At 37.4% G+C, this 22,827-nt stretch overlaps 2 protein-coding genes and 1 pseudogene across 2 annotated transcripts in view; 1 reads left to right on the top strand and 2 right to left on the bottom strand.

Moving 5' to 3' along the window:
• Window positions 1-22,827, bottom strand: part of LOC140239564 (uncharacterized) — a 59,905-nt gene that overhangs the window by 23,595 nt on the left and 13,483 nt on the right. The gene's annotated exons all lie outside the window — the stretch shown is intronic.
• LOC140240168 (uncharacterized) lies at window positions 76-16,953 on the top strand. The gene is made up of 9 exons (XM_072319971.1): window positions 76-429; window positions 4,663-4,742; window positions 6,704-6,892; window positions 8,904-9,474; window positions 10,650-10,836; window positions 11,670-11,927; window positions 13,786-13,957; window positions 15,067-15,215; window positions 16,787-16,953. Exons 1-9 carry the CDS (start codon window positions 76-78, stop codon window positions 16,951-16,953), a joined length of 2,127 nt encoding a protein of 708 aa, XP_072176072.1.
• On the bottom strand, window positions 3,629-4,250 carry LOC140239496 (uncharacterized; annotated as a pseudogene).

The following is a 22,827-nucleotide window of genomic DNA, read 5'->3' as shown; positions in this document are numbered from 1 at the left end:
TGTTGTAAACTTAACACCGTTTGATTTCAAAAATATCTAATCTAAAGATCTTTGCTGCACCCTGCGAACGCAATCATGCCGAGGCGATGCATCGTCGCAGGGTGTAGCAAGACTACAAAGGATGGGGTTAGCCTGCACACCTTCCCAAGCGATGAAAAACTCAGACGAATCTGGACCGCAAGAGTTAAGCTCACACGGGTCGACTGGAACGGGCCCAGCCGCTCAAGTCTAGTGTGCAGTGCACATTTCACGGACGATTCATTCGAAGAGGGGCTGCACCAGCAATTTCAGATCGAACGCCTCCGAAGGCTCAAAGCAGATGCCCTGCCTGTGATAACACTGCAGAATAATGGCGAATCGTTGAAGAGGCCGAGAAGTGGCAACAACAAGCCAGCAAGGCCAGGCGCAGAGAAGAGGAGGAAAATGAAAGTGAGTATATATAGTAGGTATAGGCCTACCGTGTCCGTAATGTCTAAACGTTACTACTGTGAGTACTAGTGCTACGACGGTATTTGATTGCACCTCCCTGTCGCCGGCGCCGTGCTGTTTGCATGATTGTAAGTCGCGACAGTGCACGGCGTCTACTGGTACTATACTGGTCGGGCTATCCGGCTATAGGCCTAGGTCTAGTCTCCGCGGAACATTTCCCCGACGACTAGATACAGACCGATCTTTCTGTTCGGTCAAGGCTAGGCCTAACAATAACATGTAGGTACCTGATAACAGTAACACGTTACGTTCGGCATTATCGTGAAATTATACAGTACAGTAGTCCACCACTCCATTCGTAACTCCGGCGCCGCCATGGCGTTATTATCCCCTAGGCCTACTCCCTAGCCGGTGGCTGCTTTCAACCTCCATAGACTTTGCACACAGACTGCACAGTGAAGACGCACACGCAGAACAAGAGGAGACCGATATTTCGATTTCACTGTTAGTCCGTTCGGCATTTCATTACGAAATTAGAAATTAGTAAAACGTGGGGTCTTTCTTTTTGTTTTCATTGGCATACTCTGAAATAGGCCCCACCATTGCGTGTCCGTACTAAATACTACGGCAGTTCGCTTGTTTTGAAATACTCGTGGATTCATGATCATCCCCACGCACCGTGTGGTGTGTTCATCGGTAGATTCTAGGTATTACAAAGCACGGCGGCGGGGCTTCCACAGCACAGGAGAATACTCGTGTATTGTGAATGAGGCCTCACTATAACGGCGTTTTCGCAAGATTGGTAATAATGATACAAGCATCTTTCTCCCGTTTTCTGCTTTGATCTTCACCTTTTTATTCTCGGAAGGACTCCCTAAATGTCCCTCGAATACGGCCAGTTTAACCATAAATACAACCCTGGCTATAAACCCTAACCCTATGTCCTTGAATAAGAATGTCACGGTAGCTGGTTATTCTGTCTGTGTAACTGTGACTGTGAGTGCTGTTATGTGACTGTGATGTGAGTTGTGACTGCAGTCATAAAGTATACTCTACTTCTCTAGGCGTATGATATCATATGAATGAAATGTTTGTCAAAACACTATTTTACCAGGCCTACTTCTAGTCGCTAGAACTAGTTGCAGTGAGAGATAATGCATATGACGGTGAAACAGAGTTGTTAGTACATGAAGCGAAGGATAAGCTCTTTTTTCCCCCCAATAAAATAAGAGCATAGATATGTACTAGGGCCTATACTATAGTATAGTATTGGTTTGGGGTACCTACATGTACGTAGGCCTAATTAAGTCGATATTGACAGTAATAGTTCAAAGAAAGATGGCCTAACTGTTAGTTAACACAACAGTGTCTAACGTTAGGTCCGAACGGTTACTTACCTTTTGGTCATTCATAGTTCAGCCTGTCCTTTATTCATATTTTTATAATAATTCTAATTCATAAAATCATGATGAAAATACTTTATATATTCATTATATATTTCAGAAGTGCAACATGAAATATTTTGGGTTTTTTTCCATCCAAGAAAAAAAAAAAATATTTTGAATAAAGAAGTAAATTTTATAAGTAGGGGCTTATGTATTTTCTTTACTCAAGTGGAATTTTATGCGCCTTCTTGCAGTTACCCTGCAGATGCCCATGGATATAATGCATAAGTAATCAGCTGTTTAGAATAGTCGTACCAGGGAGGTGGTCGTACCTACCCTATTGCTCCTGTTCAAATTGAGATCGATTGTGATGTTATCGGTGGCATTTATGATTTTATAACCTAATCCAATAAAAAAAGACAAATTCAAACATGAAATGGTGTGACAGTTTTTTTGTCAGAATTCCCTATCAATATCACTTGTTGCCACGATACTTTTTCAGATTTGATTTGCTTCATTATTGAAGCTGTTGGACATTTGAAAGAACTGCTTCATAAGAAATCATGTTTGATTTATTACAATATTTTTATTTTCACAAACAAGAATTTTTATCACTTGCATATTTTTTCTATTTAATGTCATAATATTTCATGATGGTATGTGTTCTGTCTTACATATGGCAAGATGGGATTTTTCATTTCCATCCAGGTTCAAAGAAGAAAGTGACAGAAAGGAAACAAAAAGGATAGGGAGGAAATGAAAAGGGTAGAATGAAACACCTGCTCACTAGGCTCTTTTTTATTGATTTAACACTATGGTGAACACAGTACATCAGAATTTAAGTATAGTCCTAAATAATCAGTTCAAAAATGAGCAAAGAAATGGTGACGCTAATTTCTTTCTCATTTCGAACTCTGGATTTCATGGAGTTCTAAATTTCTTCAATACATACTTAGGTGACTGTTTTTTACTTATTTTGAAAGACAAAAGGGAAATATACCTTCTTTTTCAACTATCACGTTAATACACAGAACATCTTTGCATCGAAAAAAAGGAATAGATGTAAAAAAATATGATGAGGAAAACAAGGGTGAAAACCCAATGCTTTGAAGACGAACAATGAAGACACTTTACAGTAAAAATGCTTACACGTAAACAAACGATTGGGTACTATACAAAGTATGATGTTCTCGCACACATGTACATGCAGATAATCTACATCGCGTTCAATTAAAAAAATCAACAAACACTTGCCCCGAACAAAAAACTCACCTCTAAATTGTTGCAAACAAGATTTAATCACTGAAAAACATGAACAAAACACTCCAAAGTATCATTGTACTCTGAGAATAAAAGAGATAGAATGATACGAAAGCAAAAGAGAGAAAAAAGAGAGAAACGGATGGGAAACCGAGAGAGTTTCTAAAGTAAACAAAATACACAAGGTGCATTGACATCAGTCTCACAGCTTGTATTCTAATACAGTGTAGCTTAAAAAAAAAAAGTGAGAGGCGCCTATAACCTGCAACAGTGCATGTTGTACCAATGCAAAAATTAAAAGTCATCCTATAAGATAAATAATGTCACAACTAGTATGCCCAAAGTGGCAAACCATCCCCTTATTAACCCTTCCAAAAAGAACTATAGACAGAGAGATGCAATTAATATCATGTTGAAGTTTGACCATTCCATCACAACAATCTTGAAGTCGTGCATCCTTATAACCCGTTCCATACGGGAACCTGGTGGCCTATGTATGAAATCTATGGACATTTCGGAATTCAATATAGAATGGGATAAGTCTTGATGCCATATTACTGTAATGTACTTCTGATGAGGTTCATTGCACACGAAGGAAGTGGAACCCGTACTTAATGACCCAAATATTCTCAACACCATCGAGCAAGCTGTCCGTATGCCATATGTGCCTTGATTTTTCATTTTCTGTTCCATCTTGTAGAATTTCCTCCCCATACTGTTGCATGTATTGGTTGTAGGCCATTTCCAGGACCCATTATATTCATGCAAACAAACCGTCTAAAATCCTGGATGAGTAGTGTTGCAGCCAAGTTCTTCTGGATATTCATCCATTCTTGTCACGATTTGCCGCAATTCCATGCAACATTTAGATTCTTCAATTGTAGGCATTGGTGTACAGCCACCAGTGCACAAACACCAGTCTTTATTTCCCAATCTTGTTCCTGAATCAATGTCGTCAGCTGATGCGGGATTTTATCCTGCGGGTATGTCAGCTTCTTCTGTTCCCGGCTCTTCTGCGAGCGGCTCAAACATGTACCGGTATGGCTGTATTTCACCCGGGCCCCATGCATGCAACGATTTCGAAGTCATCTCCATCGTCTTCTTCAGACATAAAGTTTCTCTGAGGTCCGTGGAATAATCCTCAAAATCAGATTTTGAAAGGTCACTGTCATTCATTTTACATTACCCAGAGGTCGTACTTACGTGCAATGAGAGCAGAACCAAATTGACTGGAACGCAGTGCAGTGATTGCTCTTCAATAACTTGGCCTCTCTCATACTCATCTGCAGTATCCTCTAAACATGAATTGATTAGTTTCTCAGCAGGATCGAATCCCTGGTAGGTGTTTTAGCTAATAAAAGACATTCTAAAATAGATTTCTTTGCGGCGAAATTATTTTTGAGAGTCCCAGTGAGGATCTCTGTGATTGGCTAACATTTTTCTACAGCTCCTGGCCAAGTATGAGGCCATAGGACGCCCTCTTTTGGTCATAGATAATGCACCCATGCTGGATGTGGCGTACGTATTACGTGAAAGGGCTAATGAAATCAAAGGCACAATAATGAACTTTTCTTGCTTCACATTACAGATGCTGGATGAGCTTCTTGCTGGCCAAGATCCCCCTCAGGAAACTCTCCAGCCTCAGGATCTCCTTCAGGAACCTCCCCAGCCCCAGGGACCTCGCCAGGACCCTGATCCTGCGGACAATCTACTGGCAGCAGTTTCTTCCTCACCTGTGAAGGAGGCTTTCATGTATGACAATGAGCCCGGATGCAGCTATTGGCCAGCCCATTCTGCTATTACAATCCCTGAACAGGTATGGTACTACTTGACTTAACTCTTATCCTTCTTCTCATCCAGTTCCTCATCAGGCACATGACAACACTTTTTTAAGTTATTGTGTTTTTCTTTTATGAACAAAACTCCTTCACTTATTTAGGTGCAAACTTGCACAATCTGATTAAAATTATACCATAAATTTTCATACAAGAACGTTTAACCCTAACTAGGCCGGGCCTTTTTCGGTTGATCATAGAGCCGCGGGCTCCAGATCTCGGGTGTCGACAGCGCGATCGCGACGAAAATTGGCACACACATTGCCTATGACGTGATCTGAAGTACCACAGAGTTGAATTTAAAAAAAATTATTGTTTATACTACATTATGCTGAATTATGCATAATGATGCATTAAATCAAACAATTTGATATAAATCATTAAAATAAAACTGAAAATGGGTTCAATTTTTGTGTGAATATTCTTTCATGTGTCCTGAGCAAATATAGAGAAAAAAATTGTGCTATCATGAAGAATTTCTTCAGTATTTTAATGTTTTTTAAATTTCTTTTATATTTCGTTGTTTTTTCGACTTTATGTTTTTTATTTTATTTTCAGATGAAACTTGTCCGGTACATTATAGTTCCGATCAAGAAAATATGTTACTTATTGATTTTGATCAATTAAACCCCAAAATAATCATGCCTTTATGAAATTTGCCTGTAAGCACAGTTTGCATTGAAATTGTACACAAATTCATTTTTTGCAAGCAATTTTTGGTTTGGCATGCACGTACATATATATGCGAAACTTTGGAACTTCGAGCCCGGGCATCGCAAAATTGTTGTTAAAAAAAATGTGGGAGATTCGAAAGAAAAAAGTCATGAAACGTCATGGCAATAGCTTTTCGTTGTTAACGATATATCGCATGGAATGTCGGGGGGGGGGGGGGGGGGGCGCCTCAGAGGACCCCCCGGCCCAGTTAGGGTAAAATGATGCGTACATGTGTCTAATACTGTGTGTTTCGAAAGTAGGTCAAATTCACTTCCCTGCCTCTACCTCCCAAGAAAAAATAAGAGTAAATTAATAAATTGCGAGCAAATTTGTAATGTTACCAGATTTCCGATTAATTGTGTACATGTATCCTTTGTAACCTCATGACCTAGTGCATACTTGTCATTTCCATTTTTGACATGTCAGTTATAAGCTACTTGTTTTGGCAGCACAAACTTTTATATTTAAGCATTCATATTCCGTATATATAGTAAACATTCATTATTAATTTCATTGTAACAGGTGACACAAATCAAAGAATCTTCTGTGTTCATGCAGCAACAGAAATCCACTCAGTCCACTGGGACCCAAGTTGCAGTTACAACTAGAGTAAAGAGTAAGAGTAAAATTTTATGTTTCAAAGCCCTTTTGCATCATATAGAATTTTAATTTCATTTCATGTGTGCACTATTATAGAATATAATTTTTGAGCACATCTGGCTTTTACTCTGAGTAACTCTTCTGATTATATACATTTCTAAAAGTATCAATTTTCATTCTACCATCATATTTACATATTTCAAAGAATTTGAGATATCATTACATCAATGCACATCTTCATGTAAGTTGTATAACAATGGTATTAGAAAGAAAATGTTTCTCAAGACTGTTCCCCTATTATTTTTCACACAACTAGAGGCGAACAACGAATGGTTTCAAGTCATTACCAGAATCAGTATGAGCTTTACATCAATTTAAGTTTTATTATCATAATGTAATGTTTCTTTCAGAGACCCAATTTTCTGCACAAACACGTGAAATTGGATGCCAAGTTGCCATCCCACCTCGCCTTATCTCCAGGGGAACAATGTATGATGTGGCAGATGTTGTGGAGGAGCAGCAGAAGGAAGGAGAGTCAGACAAAGAAGTAGAGAAGGAAGAAGACAGTGATGATTCAAGCAATAACCGGCCTTCTTCTCCGGATTATCAACCTTCATCCTCTCCCTCTGATGATCAGAACTCACCTGAGAAGCCACGAAGACATAAACGGTTAGTTTTTCTTTGTTTTGCTGAGATGCAGCAATGTGTCTACCAGAGTGATGCAATGGCATGCAATAAATATTGTCCATTTCTTAAAGCCACATGTTCATTACATGTTAGTCAGCTCCATGGATACTAACACCCCAATGCCCTATTATTTTGTGCACATCGGTCCTGTTTCTGTATACTGTAAAACATGATATATTTGCAGCACACAACTTTTGAAAATTTGAGCCGACGAATTTCTTTTGGCTTGAAATTTTCATGAATTGTCATTGGCGTTCATTGCATATAGTGTAGACAAGAAATTTCTCCACACTTTCATTTCACAAATCTTGGCACTCGCGAAATTCGTGTAATTAAAATGCACGCGAGCATTCTTCATTTTACATTATTATGTAGTTGAGGGTATTGCCAATACGTAGGTGCCGTGCTGAGAGCAGCGTTTTAGATGCATTATGGGATAGCTCATGGGACAAACCTGCTCCGGTTTTGGCTACACATGTACTTACAACACGCTCTGTCTTTATAAAGAGGTACTTTTTGTTGAAGATTTCTTCATTTTCCATCGTGTGACCAGCACATTGACGCCTTGAAGTAGTGAACCATGATGATTCTAGTGACTGCAAGTCAGTAAAGCTAAGACAATTCAACTCTTTTAAGCTGAATTTCAGGCAAGAAAAAAAGGGCTTCTGTTAACAACAGAAAAGCAGACAAAGAACTCCATTGAATCGTATGGGAACTACGACTCGCATGAGACAAGTGGAAGCGAACAAGGGACCGAGGAATCCCACAGTGCACCTGTAACAGAGCTGTTTAGCGTGCGCAGGATATTTTTACATTATTGGCGATAGCGAGAAGTGGTATATGGCATGAATAGACCCCAATGTCGTGTTTGCATGCCTTGTGACCCTGTGCTATTTAGGCCTACTGTATATTTAGCGTCATGATTTATTTAGTACTTTTGGGGGAAAGCGTTGTTGTTGTGATAGTCTTTGTGATGCACATCCACCTGTGGCAAGTGTGCATTTTTATACCATCTGTCACGAAGTGGTTCCGGAGACATTACGTTTGTAGGTTGTCTGTCCGTCTGTAATTTCTTGCCAGAAGGTCAAAGGTCAAGTGAAAATACTGTATTTCACTTCTTCCTCCATATGTCAAAGGTGAATGATACAATTTCATTGTGAAACTTTGTTGCATGTTCTAACTCACCTGATTCTGCAGGGAATTCTATGATCATAGGGGCAATGGCCAGTGATCAAAGGTCATGTTAAAATGCTATTATTTAAGACTGAAATTACATGTTCTTTCCCCATACCCTGAAAGTAATTCCATGCATAAACTTTAAAAAGGGTAAAAAGTCAAGTAAAAATTGTCAAACTCCCAAATACGTGCACTCGTATGCAGACAATATACCCCTTTATCCAATAAAATCTACAAGGAAAGTGTACATTCAACTCATTCGCGACAAATTTGCCATTTTGATATTTTACAAATTATATAAAACTGTCATCACACATTGTCAAAACGTATTAGTATAGACCTTATTAGGATAACCTTGCATTATGGCCGAGGCTTGCCAACTGCCTTAGCGACATTTCTAGTTAAACAATGAAACAATTTTCACTTCTTTTGTTCTTCCATATTGTGATACATATAAACCAGAAGAATGAAAACAATATATATGTATATATATTTTTGTTTTGAATTACAAAGTACTGATGATTACAGGAATATCAGTCAGTTTTCAAGCAAAAGCCTCTAAGTCATGCCCTGGCAACTTATTTTCACACCATATGCTTTAGATTTTCATTTACATTAACTTTTTTATGTATTCATTACATTTGTATTATATGTCACAACCTTTCACGTTTCCTTACTGGCAACCATGTGAATGTTGAGTATGTTGAATTTAACTGTTTCATTACATTGAAACCAACACTTCTAAAAATGAAAAAAAAAAAGTCATAAGATATGTGATGTGTAGTAAAAAAGAATTTACTACTTTCCATTTGTGTAGGACAAGAGGGCAGAGACCAAGAGGTGTATGGGAGCCTCCCCAGTGCAAGCCACATGAAGAGAAAAAATATGTGGTCTTTGAGTCCAAGCTGATAGAACTTCTTCAGATGTGCCCTGCTTGTGGCTCTGCTGCTGTTCAGGTCACAAAAAGGGAGGTAGGAACTCTCTTGTCTGTAAACAGAGAGTGCTTGGAATGCTCTGCGACCTTGAGTACGTGGGAGAGTCAACCCTTCTTTGGTGCCGCTCCTGCGGGAAATGTTCTTCTGTCAGCAAGCATCCTCTTTGCAGGTGGTAGCTCTACCAAGACCCTCCGCATCCTTCGCCACATGGGAGTTGCCACCATTACTGAAAGGACCTTCTTTCTGCACCAGAAATATGTGTTGGAGCCATCTCTTCAACACCAATGGGAGTTGCATCAAACAGAGCTCCTCACACAGCTTCTGGAAAGGGGAACTCCACTAACGATCGGTGGTGATGGCCGGGCTGATAGCCCTGGCCATTCAGCAAAGTATGGGGCATACTCTGCCATGGAGCTCACTATCAACAAAGTCATCGATTTCCAGTTGGTGCAGGTATTTGAAAATAGCAGTTCTGAAAAAATGCTTTGTATGGCATAAGCTTGTCTGTCACAGAAAGTATATTTGAATATGAATTTTGGTGAACTATTGCTCAAAATCTTATTCAATTTGTGGACTGTAAAGAGGATTGCTATGGTATATGGGGGAGAGCAAACAAATACAGGGGAAACTCAGTATAACGAACACTGCTATAATGAGATATCGGTTCTTAAGAGGAAATTTTCCCGGTCCCAAGTTTCCTTCCACTCATGTCTATGTATAATGCTTCTCTTATACTGAGATCGGCTATAACGCAATATCTGCTATAACGAGATAAATTTTGTGATTTCCAAATGAAGAAAAATATAGCCAATCAAACCTGTTATAGCGAGGTAAAGCAAAATGTCTTTGGGTAGAGCTTTACTTCGCCTGTGCTGTCATGTTCTGAGATGGTAAAGCTGAATGCGCCAAAAACTGTCTTGTACGCACATATTTTCTTCAGTGCACTCTACAGCTAGCTCCACATATTGTAAGTGAATGTGCGCACTGATACATTCCGGAAATGTGGTGGGACGGCCGTATGTGTACATAACACATTAATGACATTTAGCAAGTGTGAGGCAATTTGATGATGTGATTGGGTTTCTACGTAGGGAATTCCCCATCTCCACACACACGCAGTCATAATGTACATGCAGAATGTGTCACATACACCCACAGCATTGTCATTGTGCAGACCATATTCAAGTTTTCCACACACAATACACACCCATAGCATAAACACATACCCATAATTCAAATACCAATAATCAACAGATGATCTTGACACAATCGCAGCCTATATACATTTACAAATTTAAACATCTAAAATTAATAAGAAAAATATCTTCTTACCCATTAAGGTTGTAAAGCAATTCCCTCACACACATTACCAAGTTATCAGTATTAAATGAAAGATGGGTAGTCCCACATGGGCAAATTAATGTCTTTATGTTATACTTTTTTATGTTTTTTTTTTTTTTTTTTTATGTCTACTGATATGACGAGATACCAGCTATTACAAGGGAAACGACTCGGTCCCGACCATCTTGTTATATCGAGTTTCCCATATACAAGGAAGTGCCCACATTAGGAATATGGAGTATTTCAATCACCATGCAATTTCCTTATTTTACTGTTGTATCTTACAGAGCAATGAGGTGAAAGGTTCGTTTCACATGGAATTGGAGGGCTATAAGAGAGTCATCAGAAACCTCAGTGAGAAGGGGTTAGCGGTAGCCAAGCTCGTCACTGACAGGCACCGACAGCTGGCAAAGCATGTCAGAGAGAAGAGTCCAGAAATCATCCACATGTATGATGTGTGGCATGTCGCCAAAAGTAATAGTTCATTCACTTACTTTTTAAATTGTGATCATGCATTTGCCATTACATATCTGCAAACTTCAATGGAATGCTTATCTAAAAAAAGAAGACTTGCATACATTTCTGCCAAGTAATTGGTAATAATATTACAGCGCCATGACCTGATTTAGAAGACATAATTTGTATTGCAGATATCCAAACACATTAAGGTTAAGTAACGAGAACGTTGTCTTTGTAAGGTTTGATAAAGAAAACATTGTTTTACTAACATTGAAATCATAGTGGAACTTTGTTACATGCTGAAACACAAAATCCTATGGGCAAGAAATATAAGTCCCCTGAAATCTAGTTGCATGTTGAGATCATGTGAATTAACCAATAAGCATAAATATCACATACTATGACTTTTGAACGTAAATTTGAATTATATTTTCAATATTATTTTTTAATTCATTTTTGTCTTATATGCTACCATGCTTTAATCCAACTTCCTAACTAAGATTACTTAGATGACATTATCTGTTTGTCATCATCAAGTGACGACCTGTTCTCATACAATTACAGCTCACAGACATGCATAATATATATAACAAGCACTTGTTCTGTGAGAAATCTCATGGTGACATCAGAAAAAGAAAGGCTGTGGTAGCTATTGTAGAAAGACCTTGCAATTCTATTGTGAACAGGCAGCCAGTTTACTAGCAGGTTAGCACGTAACAGTGTATTTGTTGACAGTATGCTGGTTCACTATGCATGGCTGATGATGTCTTCTCGAGAATCTGACTTGAGTCTTGTTTATGCGTTTGATATATTGATAGACATTTTAAATTTTTTGTAACACTTTTCAGGTGTGCGGAAGAAGGTCCATGCTTTGGCCACACAGAAAGAATGTCGGGAGCTACTGAAATGGGAGCAAAGTATAAGCAACCACATCTACTGGGTAGCTGCTTCATGCCAGGATGAGGAGAAGGAGTTGAAGGCTGCCAAATGGAAATCTCTAACCAACCATATCCAAGGCATCCACCAAGGTCACTCAGAGATCTTCCCCAACTGCCTCCATGAAGACTTGGAAAATCGTGACACAAAGAAGAAATGGCTAAAACCTGGTACTTACTCTTTTGCATAATATCCCCTCCTTTGGGGTTTATTTTTATTTCATGCAAGTTAGTTTTTACATAGAAAATTGCTGACATGCAATCTGACAGGAAAATTAACACTCTTGTACAATGTACACATATTGGGATGCAGTTATAGGTTTATTAGTTGGCATTAAATGTGTAGGATTTACACCAAAAAAAAAAAAAAAAGGGAATGGTGCCGAAATGTCATGAACAAAAAAGAAAAGAAAGAAAGATAGGTAATCTGCAAAATCTTGTACATGTGCTGACTGATAATCAAGAATGTATCTACAAAAAAAAAGGGGGAACTGAAGTAAATTGTTTGAATTATAGTAATCATAATGAAGGACAGAAGTGGGAGGGAGGTATAAAGGTGATCCCCCCCCCCCACCCCATCCACCATTGTATGTGGTTTCAACCTTTTTCTCCAACAGAGTGTCATTTTTTTTCTTCAAAATAATACTATCTTCATGTAGGTAGTGTGATTAAGCCAGTTTGCCGTTACATGTAGCTCATGGGGGTATTATTGTCCCCACCGAACGAGTTCCAGCAGCGGACTATGAAACGGGCTCCGTACGTGTATGTGTCCGTGCGTGCGTCCGTGCGTCCGTCCGTGTGTGCGTCCGTGTGTGATCAAAATGTTCAATTTGCTACTTCTCTGTCATTTATGAGCCAATTTTGATTATGTTTGCTTTATATGATAGCACTACATGGGAGATTTGAAACTTCTACACAGAAATCCAGTTGTGACCTTTGACCTTGACCTTTGACCTATATTGTGCATTTTGCTACAAAATGCTACTCCTTCGCCATTTCTAACCCGATTTCGATTCCGTTTGCTTTATGTGATGGCACTAGGTGAAGGCTTCAAAACTTCTACACAGAATTTTGACCTTTGACTTCTTTGACCTTTGACCTTGAATTTTGACCTATATTGTGCATTTTGCTACAAAATGCTACTCCTTCGCCATTTCTAACCCAATTTCGATTCCATTTGCTTTATGTGATGGCACTAGGTGAAGGCTTCAAAACTTCTACACAGAATTTTGACCTTTGACTTCTTTGACCTTTGACCTTGATTTTTTTACCTATATTGCACATTTTGTTACAAAATGCTACTTCCGGCGGGGACATATATTACGCACCGCGTAATTTCTACTTTTCCTTGTTAAGAATGATTTTCTTTTCCTCCCTCACTGGGTTAGGAGCCTTCATTCATTTTCATAGTGACATTCTTGCATAAAATAAATGCAAACACATAACAATTTATGAGGTTCATAAATCCTATTCAAACAAATAATGAACTTTGCAAAAAACAGATAACCAGAATGATATTTCAGTGAACACTTTGGGAAAGCATCCATTTAATTACTTTGCATTGCATGTATTAACTATCTCTTTCTATTGATATTGCCAAATATGAGTCCCAACTGTTGCTAGCAGGTGGATGTACTGGCAAGCATCATTCATATATGGGACCACATGAGTACATAACAATTACATCACATTCATGCTTATCTCAGTGAACTTAAAAACCGAAATGCTTGTAAATAAGAATTTCCTTCTTCTTTTCATGCGCAATGTGACACCGCAAACTGGCATATACATAAATCTCCAATGCATACCATGTGCCAACTATGCAGAGATGTGTGCACAATTTTAGGGGCTTTGGGGTGCTAGTCTCCGTAGTAGCAGACCCACTTATGATAAATGTGCGTCTGTAATGATCACCACTATTCTAGAAAATGTGCCTATCAATCTCTGCTCCCCAACACGTAGATGACAAGAAACTTATGATCATTGACAAGTCTTTTCCATTCTGCATTATTCAATATGCAATCTATAGGCACAAAGGCATGCGAGAAGCTGTGTGACCTTTTGACATCAAAAATGCTGGTCAATGATGTGAAAAGGTTGTCCAGTGAGAAGCAAACAGCATCGCTCGAGTCTTTCCATGGAATCATAAACCACTTTGCCCCTAAGCTCATGGTGTATGGATACCATGGCATGACCAGCAGGTACCTAGCTATAGTTTTACATTTTTTGTATACACTTCTTTACCTCAATAAGTCTTGTGTCAAGTGCATTGTGTAATTGAAAGGGAAGTTTTCTCACTGATTTTTTGAATGTCTTTGAATGCAGAAAAATACAAGAAAGATAAGGGGAAAATGAACAATATCTGGCATCCCAGTCTAGAGTTATGATTGAAAGTTTGGTTTGTATCCATCAAAATCCTACTGCAGGCACCCAACTGTGTCTCAAACTAGCAACTCTCCAGAATGGAAGTGATGTCACAGTTGATCATTACCAAATAGCCCTTTTACAGGAAAATTACAAAAGTTTTAAATTTTCCCCCAAAAATGTTTGTTTGTTTGTTTGTTTGTTTTTAGGCGAATGCTACAAATAGATATTCTGCATGCTTTTATGAAAGGTTAAGGTCACATGTTTGAGTGATATCATAGGAGAGAGCATGTACATACTCTCCCAATTGAAGGCTCTTCTGGCCCCTGTTAAATAAAAGTTGAAATCAAACCAAAGTCAGACAACAAAACCAAAGTCTCAGTGCTCAATTCTGATAGGCTGTTACGCACCATATAACAAACCTAGGTTTGATTTTTCTGACTTGGATTTGACTTAAACCTTTCATGCAATAGGACCGAACTGGTATGATATTTTGATGGTCACATACATACATACACTGAAACAGTTACCTATTGGAGGATCCATTGGAGATAATGACGGCCTTTTCAAAACAGTATAATGCTTATTAACAGGATAGTCCATTTTGGCTGAAACTTACATAATTTTGCATTGCTTGAGTTATCATTGCTCTTTGGGTAAACTTCCCTTGCATGTCCATCTTAAGAGTAGTTGTGAATAAATGAGATTTTATTTATCATGACGTCTCATAAGTAGGTTAGAGGAATTACAGTCTGCATGTATTTCACATAAAAGTGAATATTTAAATAGTTAAGTAACTTTCAACTATGATTTTGACAAACTTTTCATGTAATAACACACTTGTCATTAATTTTAATTTCTGCTACGTTGAATTGAATACTATATAAGGTTTTGTTCAAAACCTAGACTTTTAAGATTGTTCTATTGGTTTACAATTCTATTTCAGACTCCAACTAGCTGCACTGCATTATAATGCCAACAGCGACCGTACACAAGCTAAGACCAAGAGTGGGAAAAGGCGTTATAGAGTGGTTAAGCCAAAGTACAAGCCCGACAAAGCATCAGTGAAGGTTTGCAAGGGAAAGGTTTCATTTTGTAAGTAAATATAATTTTGTCATTACTCTGTGTACAGGACAAGCAAATGATCATAGACCACAAATAGTAATGTGCATGGATAAAGACAGAAATTGAGTATAGATTAATTGAAAACTCTAACATGATGTGATGTATCTTTTTGTTCATTTGTTGCATTACAAATTCAACAGATTTCTTCAAAGTAAAAGGTTCTTTGGCATTCAATGGCCTGCTGTCTGTCTATAAGTGTTTTAATATGTATACGGGCATTGTTGTTTGGGGTTCTGAGTCACGCCCCCCCCCCCTTAAAAAAAAAGAGAAATATGTAATGTTTCTTATCTATCTTGTCAACTTCTGTCAGATCAGGTGTTGCTTATCACCTTCCCTTACTTCTCACTTTCATGTTATTGTTTCTTCTGCTATTCTGAAATAATCGAACCATGTCCCCCACCAGCCCAACCCCAACCATATCAAGTGATTTAAAAAAAAAAAAAGAAAAAAAGAAATAATCCTTGATAGTTCGGATCAAAAGTTATACGTCAGATAAATTTGTTGTTGTTGTTGATATGAGTAATAGCTTATAGTGTACAAGATGGAGGCATTTTGAATATGAGATCATGAATAAGTTTCGTTAAATCAGTGATTACTTTTAAAGTTAATTTCCAGACTGTGGTCTATTTGAACCCTCTGTATGTAATTGAACTTTACAAATGAGACCCATGTGTATGTGAGTGTGTGCTTTCAATGACCATGAACAATAGACATGAATACCACCTTTTCAGAGCTCTGCTGACTAGGCTTCCGGACTCTTGCTCCAAGGCACATGAATGTTTTATTAATAATTCATGATGGATTGCCCTGGGTACTGCTAGTCTGAATTCATGAAAAAGAATAACATGCATTCACAGATGATCAAAACCAGCACATATTTTCATGTACTTGCATACACTACATTTCAGGATGAATAAAGACTAGCTGTGAAAGTTGAATTTCTCATGAATAAGCAATAGACAATTCCATTCCTGGCCATTGTTCATGACCATTTTCAGGATGATAACCGCATACTCCCATACACTAATTTCAATTGAACCCTCGTGCAAAATTGAAATTTTGTACAGAGGGTTGAAAACATAGCCAAATCTAAAACCTATCGTCAAAATAAATCTTGAATTTAATGGAATTGATTTATGCTATCATTTCTAAAGCACCTCTAACAAAATTGTATATTAATGAGCTATTGCACATATCAATGTCAGTGTTATCTGATACATAGTTTTCAACTATTAAGGATCAAAAGTAGGAAATCTGAAACCTTTCATCAAAATAGATCTTGAATTTCATGGAACTGATTTATGCTATCATTTCTAAATCACCTCTAACAAAATTGTATATTAATCAGCTATTGCACATATCAATGTCACTGTTATCTGATACATAGTTTTCAAATATCAAAGATCAAAAGTAGGAAATGCTTTGTTGTTAAACCTGGTATATGTGTGTGCATATCTTTGTTTTTTTTTAATAGAACCATGCTTGTTGAGTTGTATTTTTAAACCTTTTAATAATATATATTTTTTTTTTTCCTATGGCAGCCTATGTTCGTGACCTGATGGAAGAGGTATCCCGCCGGAGTGTTAACTACAGTGCAAGTGAACTGGAGAAGAAAGATGCCCCACCATTCCTTAGCAGCCAGTACACATACCAGGCCAAGGATGACCTCATCCGCCAGCATACCAGCCGTTTCTGTCTGGATACCTGATTATCCATCCTATGGGCTTTCTTCCGAGTCCTTTCATTCATATGCAAGAAGTATGCTTGACACATAGCTATAGACAAAGTTATCATGAAATCATGAAAACTTTCTCATGGTTTCACTCTGGACCCTGTTTTCTGTGATACATGCACATTTACTGTAACATGTTCGTAATCATGTTGTATGCTTTGGGAGGCTGTTCTTGCAGTAACTTCAGTTTATTGCACACATATTATCATCTATGTATAAGATACACATATACCAGGCCAAGGATGACCTTGAATGGAATGGTGGGGCATCTTTCTTCTCCAGTTCACTTGCACTGCTAGTTCACACTCTGGCGGGATACCTCTTCCATGAGGTCACGAACAAAGCATACATGATTACGAACATGATACAAAAATGGGCATATATCACAGAAAACAGGGTCCAGAGTGAAACCATGAAAAAGTTTTCATGTTTTCATGATAACTTTGTCTATAACTATGTGTCTAGCATACTTCTTGCATATGGATGAAATGACTCGGAATTGTATATATATATATATATATATATATATACCCTATGGATGTCACGATTATTATGTCATATGATGGTACAGTGCACTCCCGCTAGAATGAACACGGTTATAACAAAGTTCCAGTTCTAACGAAATAAAAAATTGGGCCGTAACGTTATCCACTTTACTGTAAGAGCTGGAATTTTCGATATGGTTTTATTTTCATGAATTTTGTGATTCACCTTTTAACCGCAAAAACAGCAACACACAAAAATATCAATGCACGAATAATTAAGTTCAGTTACATCCTTGCAACTGCAAAATTTACAACATGTGGAAATGTCCTTCAATTAACAATTCGCAAAAATTATCTGTACGCGAAAATTTCAGCAATACAGTATGTGTTTTTATTGTTTATTTGTTCAGTTATAACGAAATTTCAATATAACGAAATCAAACTGCCGATCCCAAGGACTTCAATATAATGGGAGTCCACTATACAGTCATTCAAGCATGAAAGAAATTAACATGTTGCTGGGATTGCAAAATACACATGGGTGTACTCAGTTTCTTCCTCTAGCAGATTAATACTGTATACACCTGCCAAACATGTGTGAATGAGTATGTGATAGGTATCAATGTGATTTTGGTCGGGCAGATGATGCAAACTCTCACAGTTTTTAGGCAATTGACATAAAAATTGGTGTATGTGATGAAATTGAGGTGTAGGTGGGCAAGACTTATCATACCCCGCCACACATAGTGTGAAAGGGGGTATATAGGAATCAGCGTGATGTTGGTCTGATGGTCGGGCTGGCGGTCGGGCGGTCTGTTGAAAAATCTTGTGTCGCGAACTCCTCCTACAGTTTTGAAGCAATTGAAATTAAACTGAGGGTAAATGATGATATGGAGGTATAGTTGTGCAAGACATGTTATTTGTGTTTGGCGGACAATGCGTTGCCATGGTAAGCATAATTTCACCAAAACATTGTGGATTGAATAACTTCCAAAGTATTTGAGCAATCAATTTCAAAATTGGCATCAATGGTGATCTATAGGTGCAGTTATGCAAGACACTAGTTGTGTTTGTACTTGACAAAGCGTTGCCATGGTAACCGCATGTTTTCTTCAAAATCTTTTGGAGTGAACAACTTCCATTTTTAAAGCAATTGAAAAGCAAATTTGGTAGGCATTATGGCCTTGAGGTATAGATATGGAACACAATTTTTTTGTGTTTGTAGGACAAACACATTGCCATGGTAACCATAATTTTACCAAAACCTTATGGTTATAATAACTTCCACATCATTCAAGCAGTTAAGGTAAAATTTAGTATGTATGATGATCGGGAGGTGTAGTTATGCAAGACACCAATGTGTTAATATAAGGAAAATGTGTTGCCACAGTAACTACTCATTTTTGTATCAGATTGAACCGTTTTATCTATGAAAGTGAAATTTGTTGTGTATGCTGCTCTTTAAGTGTAGTTTTGCAAAATGTTCTTTGTATTTGTATCGGACAATGTGTTGCCATGGTAACCGCATGTTGTGTTTTTTTATTCTGTGGAGTTAACTTCCAGTTTTCAAGCAATTGAAACCAACTTTTGTAGGCATTATAGCCTTGAGGTATAGATGTGGAAGACATAATTTTAGTGTTTGTCACACAAACTGTTGCCATGGTAACAGCAATTTCACCAAAACCTTGCAGATCGAATAACTTTTCCATCCTTCAAGCAATTTAAGTCAAATTTAGTATGTGTCATGGTAAAGAAGTGTAGTTTTGCAAGACACGATGTGTTGACATGGTAACTACTCATTTTTTATCAAAATAAATCATTCAAGCTGTGAAGGTCAAATTTGGTGTGTATGATGGTCTTTAAGTGTATTGATGCTGGGGGGAAGCATGTTTCTATTTGCTGTAAGATTTATACTCATTGTCATCTCTGTAATTGTACAGTAAACTGAAATCATTCCGTTTCCAATTCGACAAGTGCACAAACTTGGTATTATCGTCGTTACCCTCATGACATCACATACTATAAAGCAACAGTAGGGGGAGGGGTATTAATCACTTCAGTGATAATTCTTTTTTTTGTGTGTGTTTCTCAAAGTGATGCCGTGTTAACCAAAGTTTCATAAAAACGTTGGACAGCCAATAACTTCCACATGGTGTCTGCGATGGTCTGTAGCTATTTGTGCAAGACACCCTTTGTGTTTGTAACTGACCAAGCATTAACCCTATGGTTTTCTTTTTTATATTTTATTTCAGTTGAGCAAATTACCACACAGTCCAGAGATGTTCTATAATGAAATACTGTGATGATATCAGAGCACCTTCAACTTGTGCAACCTTGCACTTTATGTGGTCACCAAAAAGAATACAAGGAGTACAAAGTTTACTCCGCTTACAAGTTGTATAAACATTATAGACAATGCAGTCAATGCCAATAATATGTAAATGTGAGTTTTATTTAGGCGAGGTCAACTGCGATACTGTCAATCAAAGTCACAGAGAAACACACTGTCAAACTACATCAGTAACGAATACAGAGGGGCGCACCAACCCTCTTTATTTTATTTGTGTTTTTTTAAAGAAATATGACAACTAAAGGGGAATGGGGTTAATTTAGAATGGCGCCTCCCCTTTATGGAATTTATGGATATGCTCCTTGTACATTCATGTCTATTTCTATTTTTACTTTCCTGTAAATTGTGCACAAAGTTCTTGTTAATATTGCGCACTTTGTTCTCAATGACTTATGAAATCTTCATTCAAAAGAGATCATGTCAGAGAACATTGCATTCAAGGTAATAGCATTTAGTTGAGCACTTTTGATAAGACGTGTACATGAAAGAATACCAAGCACAGTTTGTGTTATGGAAGTTTTCTTGACCACGAGTTTGTTTTGTGTCCTTAGCAGATTTTGTTTGATATGATTGTTACATTACATAATGTAGCTTTATTTTTCTTTTTGGATTACTTTTCATATAAATTTCCTTTTGACATGTTATACAAGTACAAACTGTTCTTTGATCACGCTGCTTTTTGAATAATGCAAGATTTCTTGCCAAACCTTGAAGTTGTGTTGTGATTTTTTTTCCACTGTTTGTTGAATGCACAGAATGATACGTTTTTTTTTGTTGTTGTTGCATATTATGTGTGTGTGTGTGTGTTTCTATTGGTTGTGCACGATTGTTTCATGGAACATGCACTTTCAAAAAAAAAATAACAAGCAAGAAATATGCACTCCTGGAGGATTTAATTTTAAAGAAAGAGTGAATTTAGAGTGAAATTTGATTGACAATTGTAGAGTGACTTGGGGGATAACTCCAATTTCACTCTGAATTCACTCTTTTCTAAAATTCACTCCATCAGAAGTGAACATTTTCACTTGTTATTTATAGAAACTACGTTTGCTATCATGATGCTATCGATTTTTTTTTAAAAGTTTTCAACAAAGAAACATAATCATACATGAAAATAAAACAGCGCTTCAGTTGGGGATATGATTGTGTACTTGGGGTAATCACACAGTTTATTTATCCAAATCTTTATTGGTTGATTGATTAATGTTTGTGTTACACCCGTGGACTTGCAGGTGTTTCAGACCGATGCCATGGATACAACTGATAAAAATGATGAGGAGAGACACAAGAGTTGTATAGTTGAGATGATGGTGGCAAATTGTGTTTGATCTTTATTTCTCTCTTTCCATTGTTAATCACAATGTCATTAATCGTAACATGATTAATTCACATTACAAAGCATTTGTAAAGTTCACAATTCAACAATGAAATTGTACCTTGGTGTAAACTTTTGAGTTATAACCACTTTAGAATCTATACATGAACAATTACTGTCTAGATGTACTATGAGACAGAACCTTCAAATACAACTCAATTATCCTCAGTATACCAGAGTGTATGTTTGATTGCTTCCAGCTAATCCTGCTTCAAAACATTTATTCATTGTATAAATACATGTATGTCTACTATGTTAAATACATGTACTGGTATGTCTACTATTACCGTGCCCTAATATTTGTAAATTATGAATACACTAACAATCATCCCTATGAGTTCTATTTATATTGATGATTTACCTTCCATATCAAACATACAGTGCACTCCCGTTACAACGAACCCGGTTGTAACGAAATTCCGTTATAACGAAGTAAATCTTCTGGTCCCAAAACTATCACCATTAAAGTCTATGGTACAAAATTCACTTATAACGAACACGGTTATAGAGAAATTTCTGTTACAACGAAGTCTTTTCCGAGAACAACAGACAAAGAAAAACAAAAGAAATGTCCTCCGTTACAACGAAATGGAAATTGCTTTCGAAAATACTTAGCGGAACAAGCATTTATAGCGTCTCTGCATGGTTGAACGCTTCACAACACTCTGTGTTCGCTCCTTGTGTCACGCACAATTTCTGAGGGGAACTTGCGTTTATTATTGTAATACAGTTATCCCATCACATTGCACATAGGTTTCCATTGTACACTATGATGAGTATTCAGCAAAAATATTATGATATATACGCAGTTCCTTGTTTTCGTTGTATATTGTATTTGTTCGGTTACAACGAAATTTAGTTATAACAAGAAAACTGCCGGTCCCGAGCATTTCATTATAACGGGAGTGCACTGTATTTTCTAACATGAGACTGATGTATAACATTGCACTTTATGATTCCATCAAGATATGTGGGCTGTTGGGAGTGTGGTCAATTAAAGGAGTACTAAAATTGATACATCTGTATGTGCCGAAATACCTCCCTAAAGATGAGATATTTGTCTTATAGATTAATCACTTATGAGCTAGCTATAAACTCCTCTGAATCCATATAATTAATATGACAAGAGCATAATAAAACTAGAAATGTCGCTACGGCGACTGGTGTATGCCTCCGCCATAATACATGGTTCTCCTAATAGGTCTATAGTACAATGTCTTGACAATGTGTGATGACAGTTTCACACAATTGGCAAAATATTAAAATGACAGGTTTGCCACAAATGTGCTGAATGTTCACTTTCCTAGAACTAGGTTCAATTGGATGAATGATTAAAACGTCAGAGTGCAGGTATTTGGGGGAACTGATGATTTTCACTTGACTTTTGACCCTTTTACAAGTTTATGCATCGAGTAATTTTCAAGGTATTGAGAAAAAGTATAATTTCAGTATTAAATGGTAAAATAGTATTATCGAAACCTGGCCTTTGACCTTTGACCCCACAGTTCCAAAGAGAATCACTGTTAGGTAGAACATGCATAAATATGTAAGTTTCATGACAATACCTTGAGTTATTTTTGAGATATGGAGGAAAAAGTGCAATTCAGCACTTTCACTTGACCTTTGACCTTTTGACCTTT

The sequence above is a fragment of the Diadema setosum genome, chromosome 16 (genome assembly GCF_964275005.1).
Source record: "Diadema setosum chromosome 16, eeDiaSeto1, whole genome shotgun sequence".
NCBI lineage: Eukaryota > Metazoa > Echinodermata > Echinoidea > Diadematoida > Diadematidae > Diadema > Diadema setosum.
This window is presented reverse-complemented; position numbering and strand designations above follow the sequence as displayed.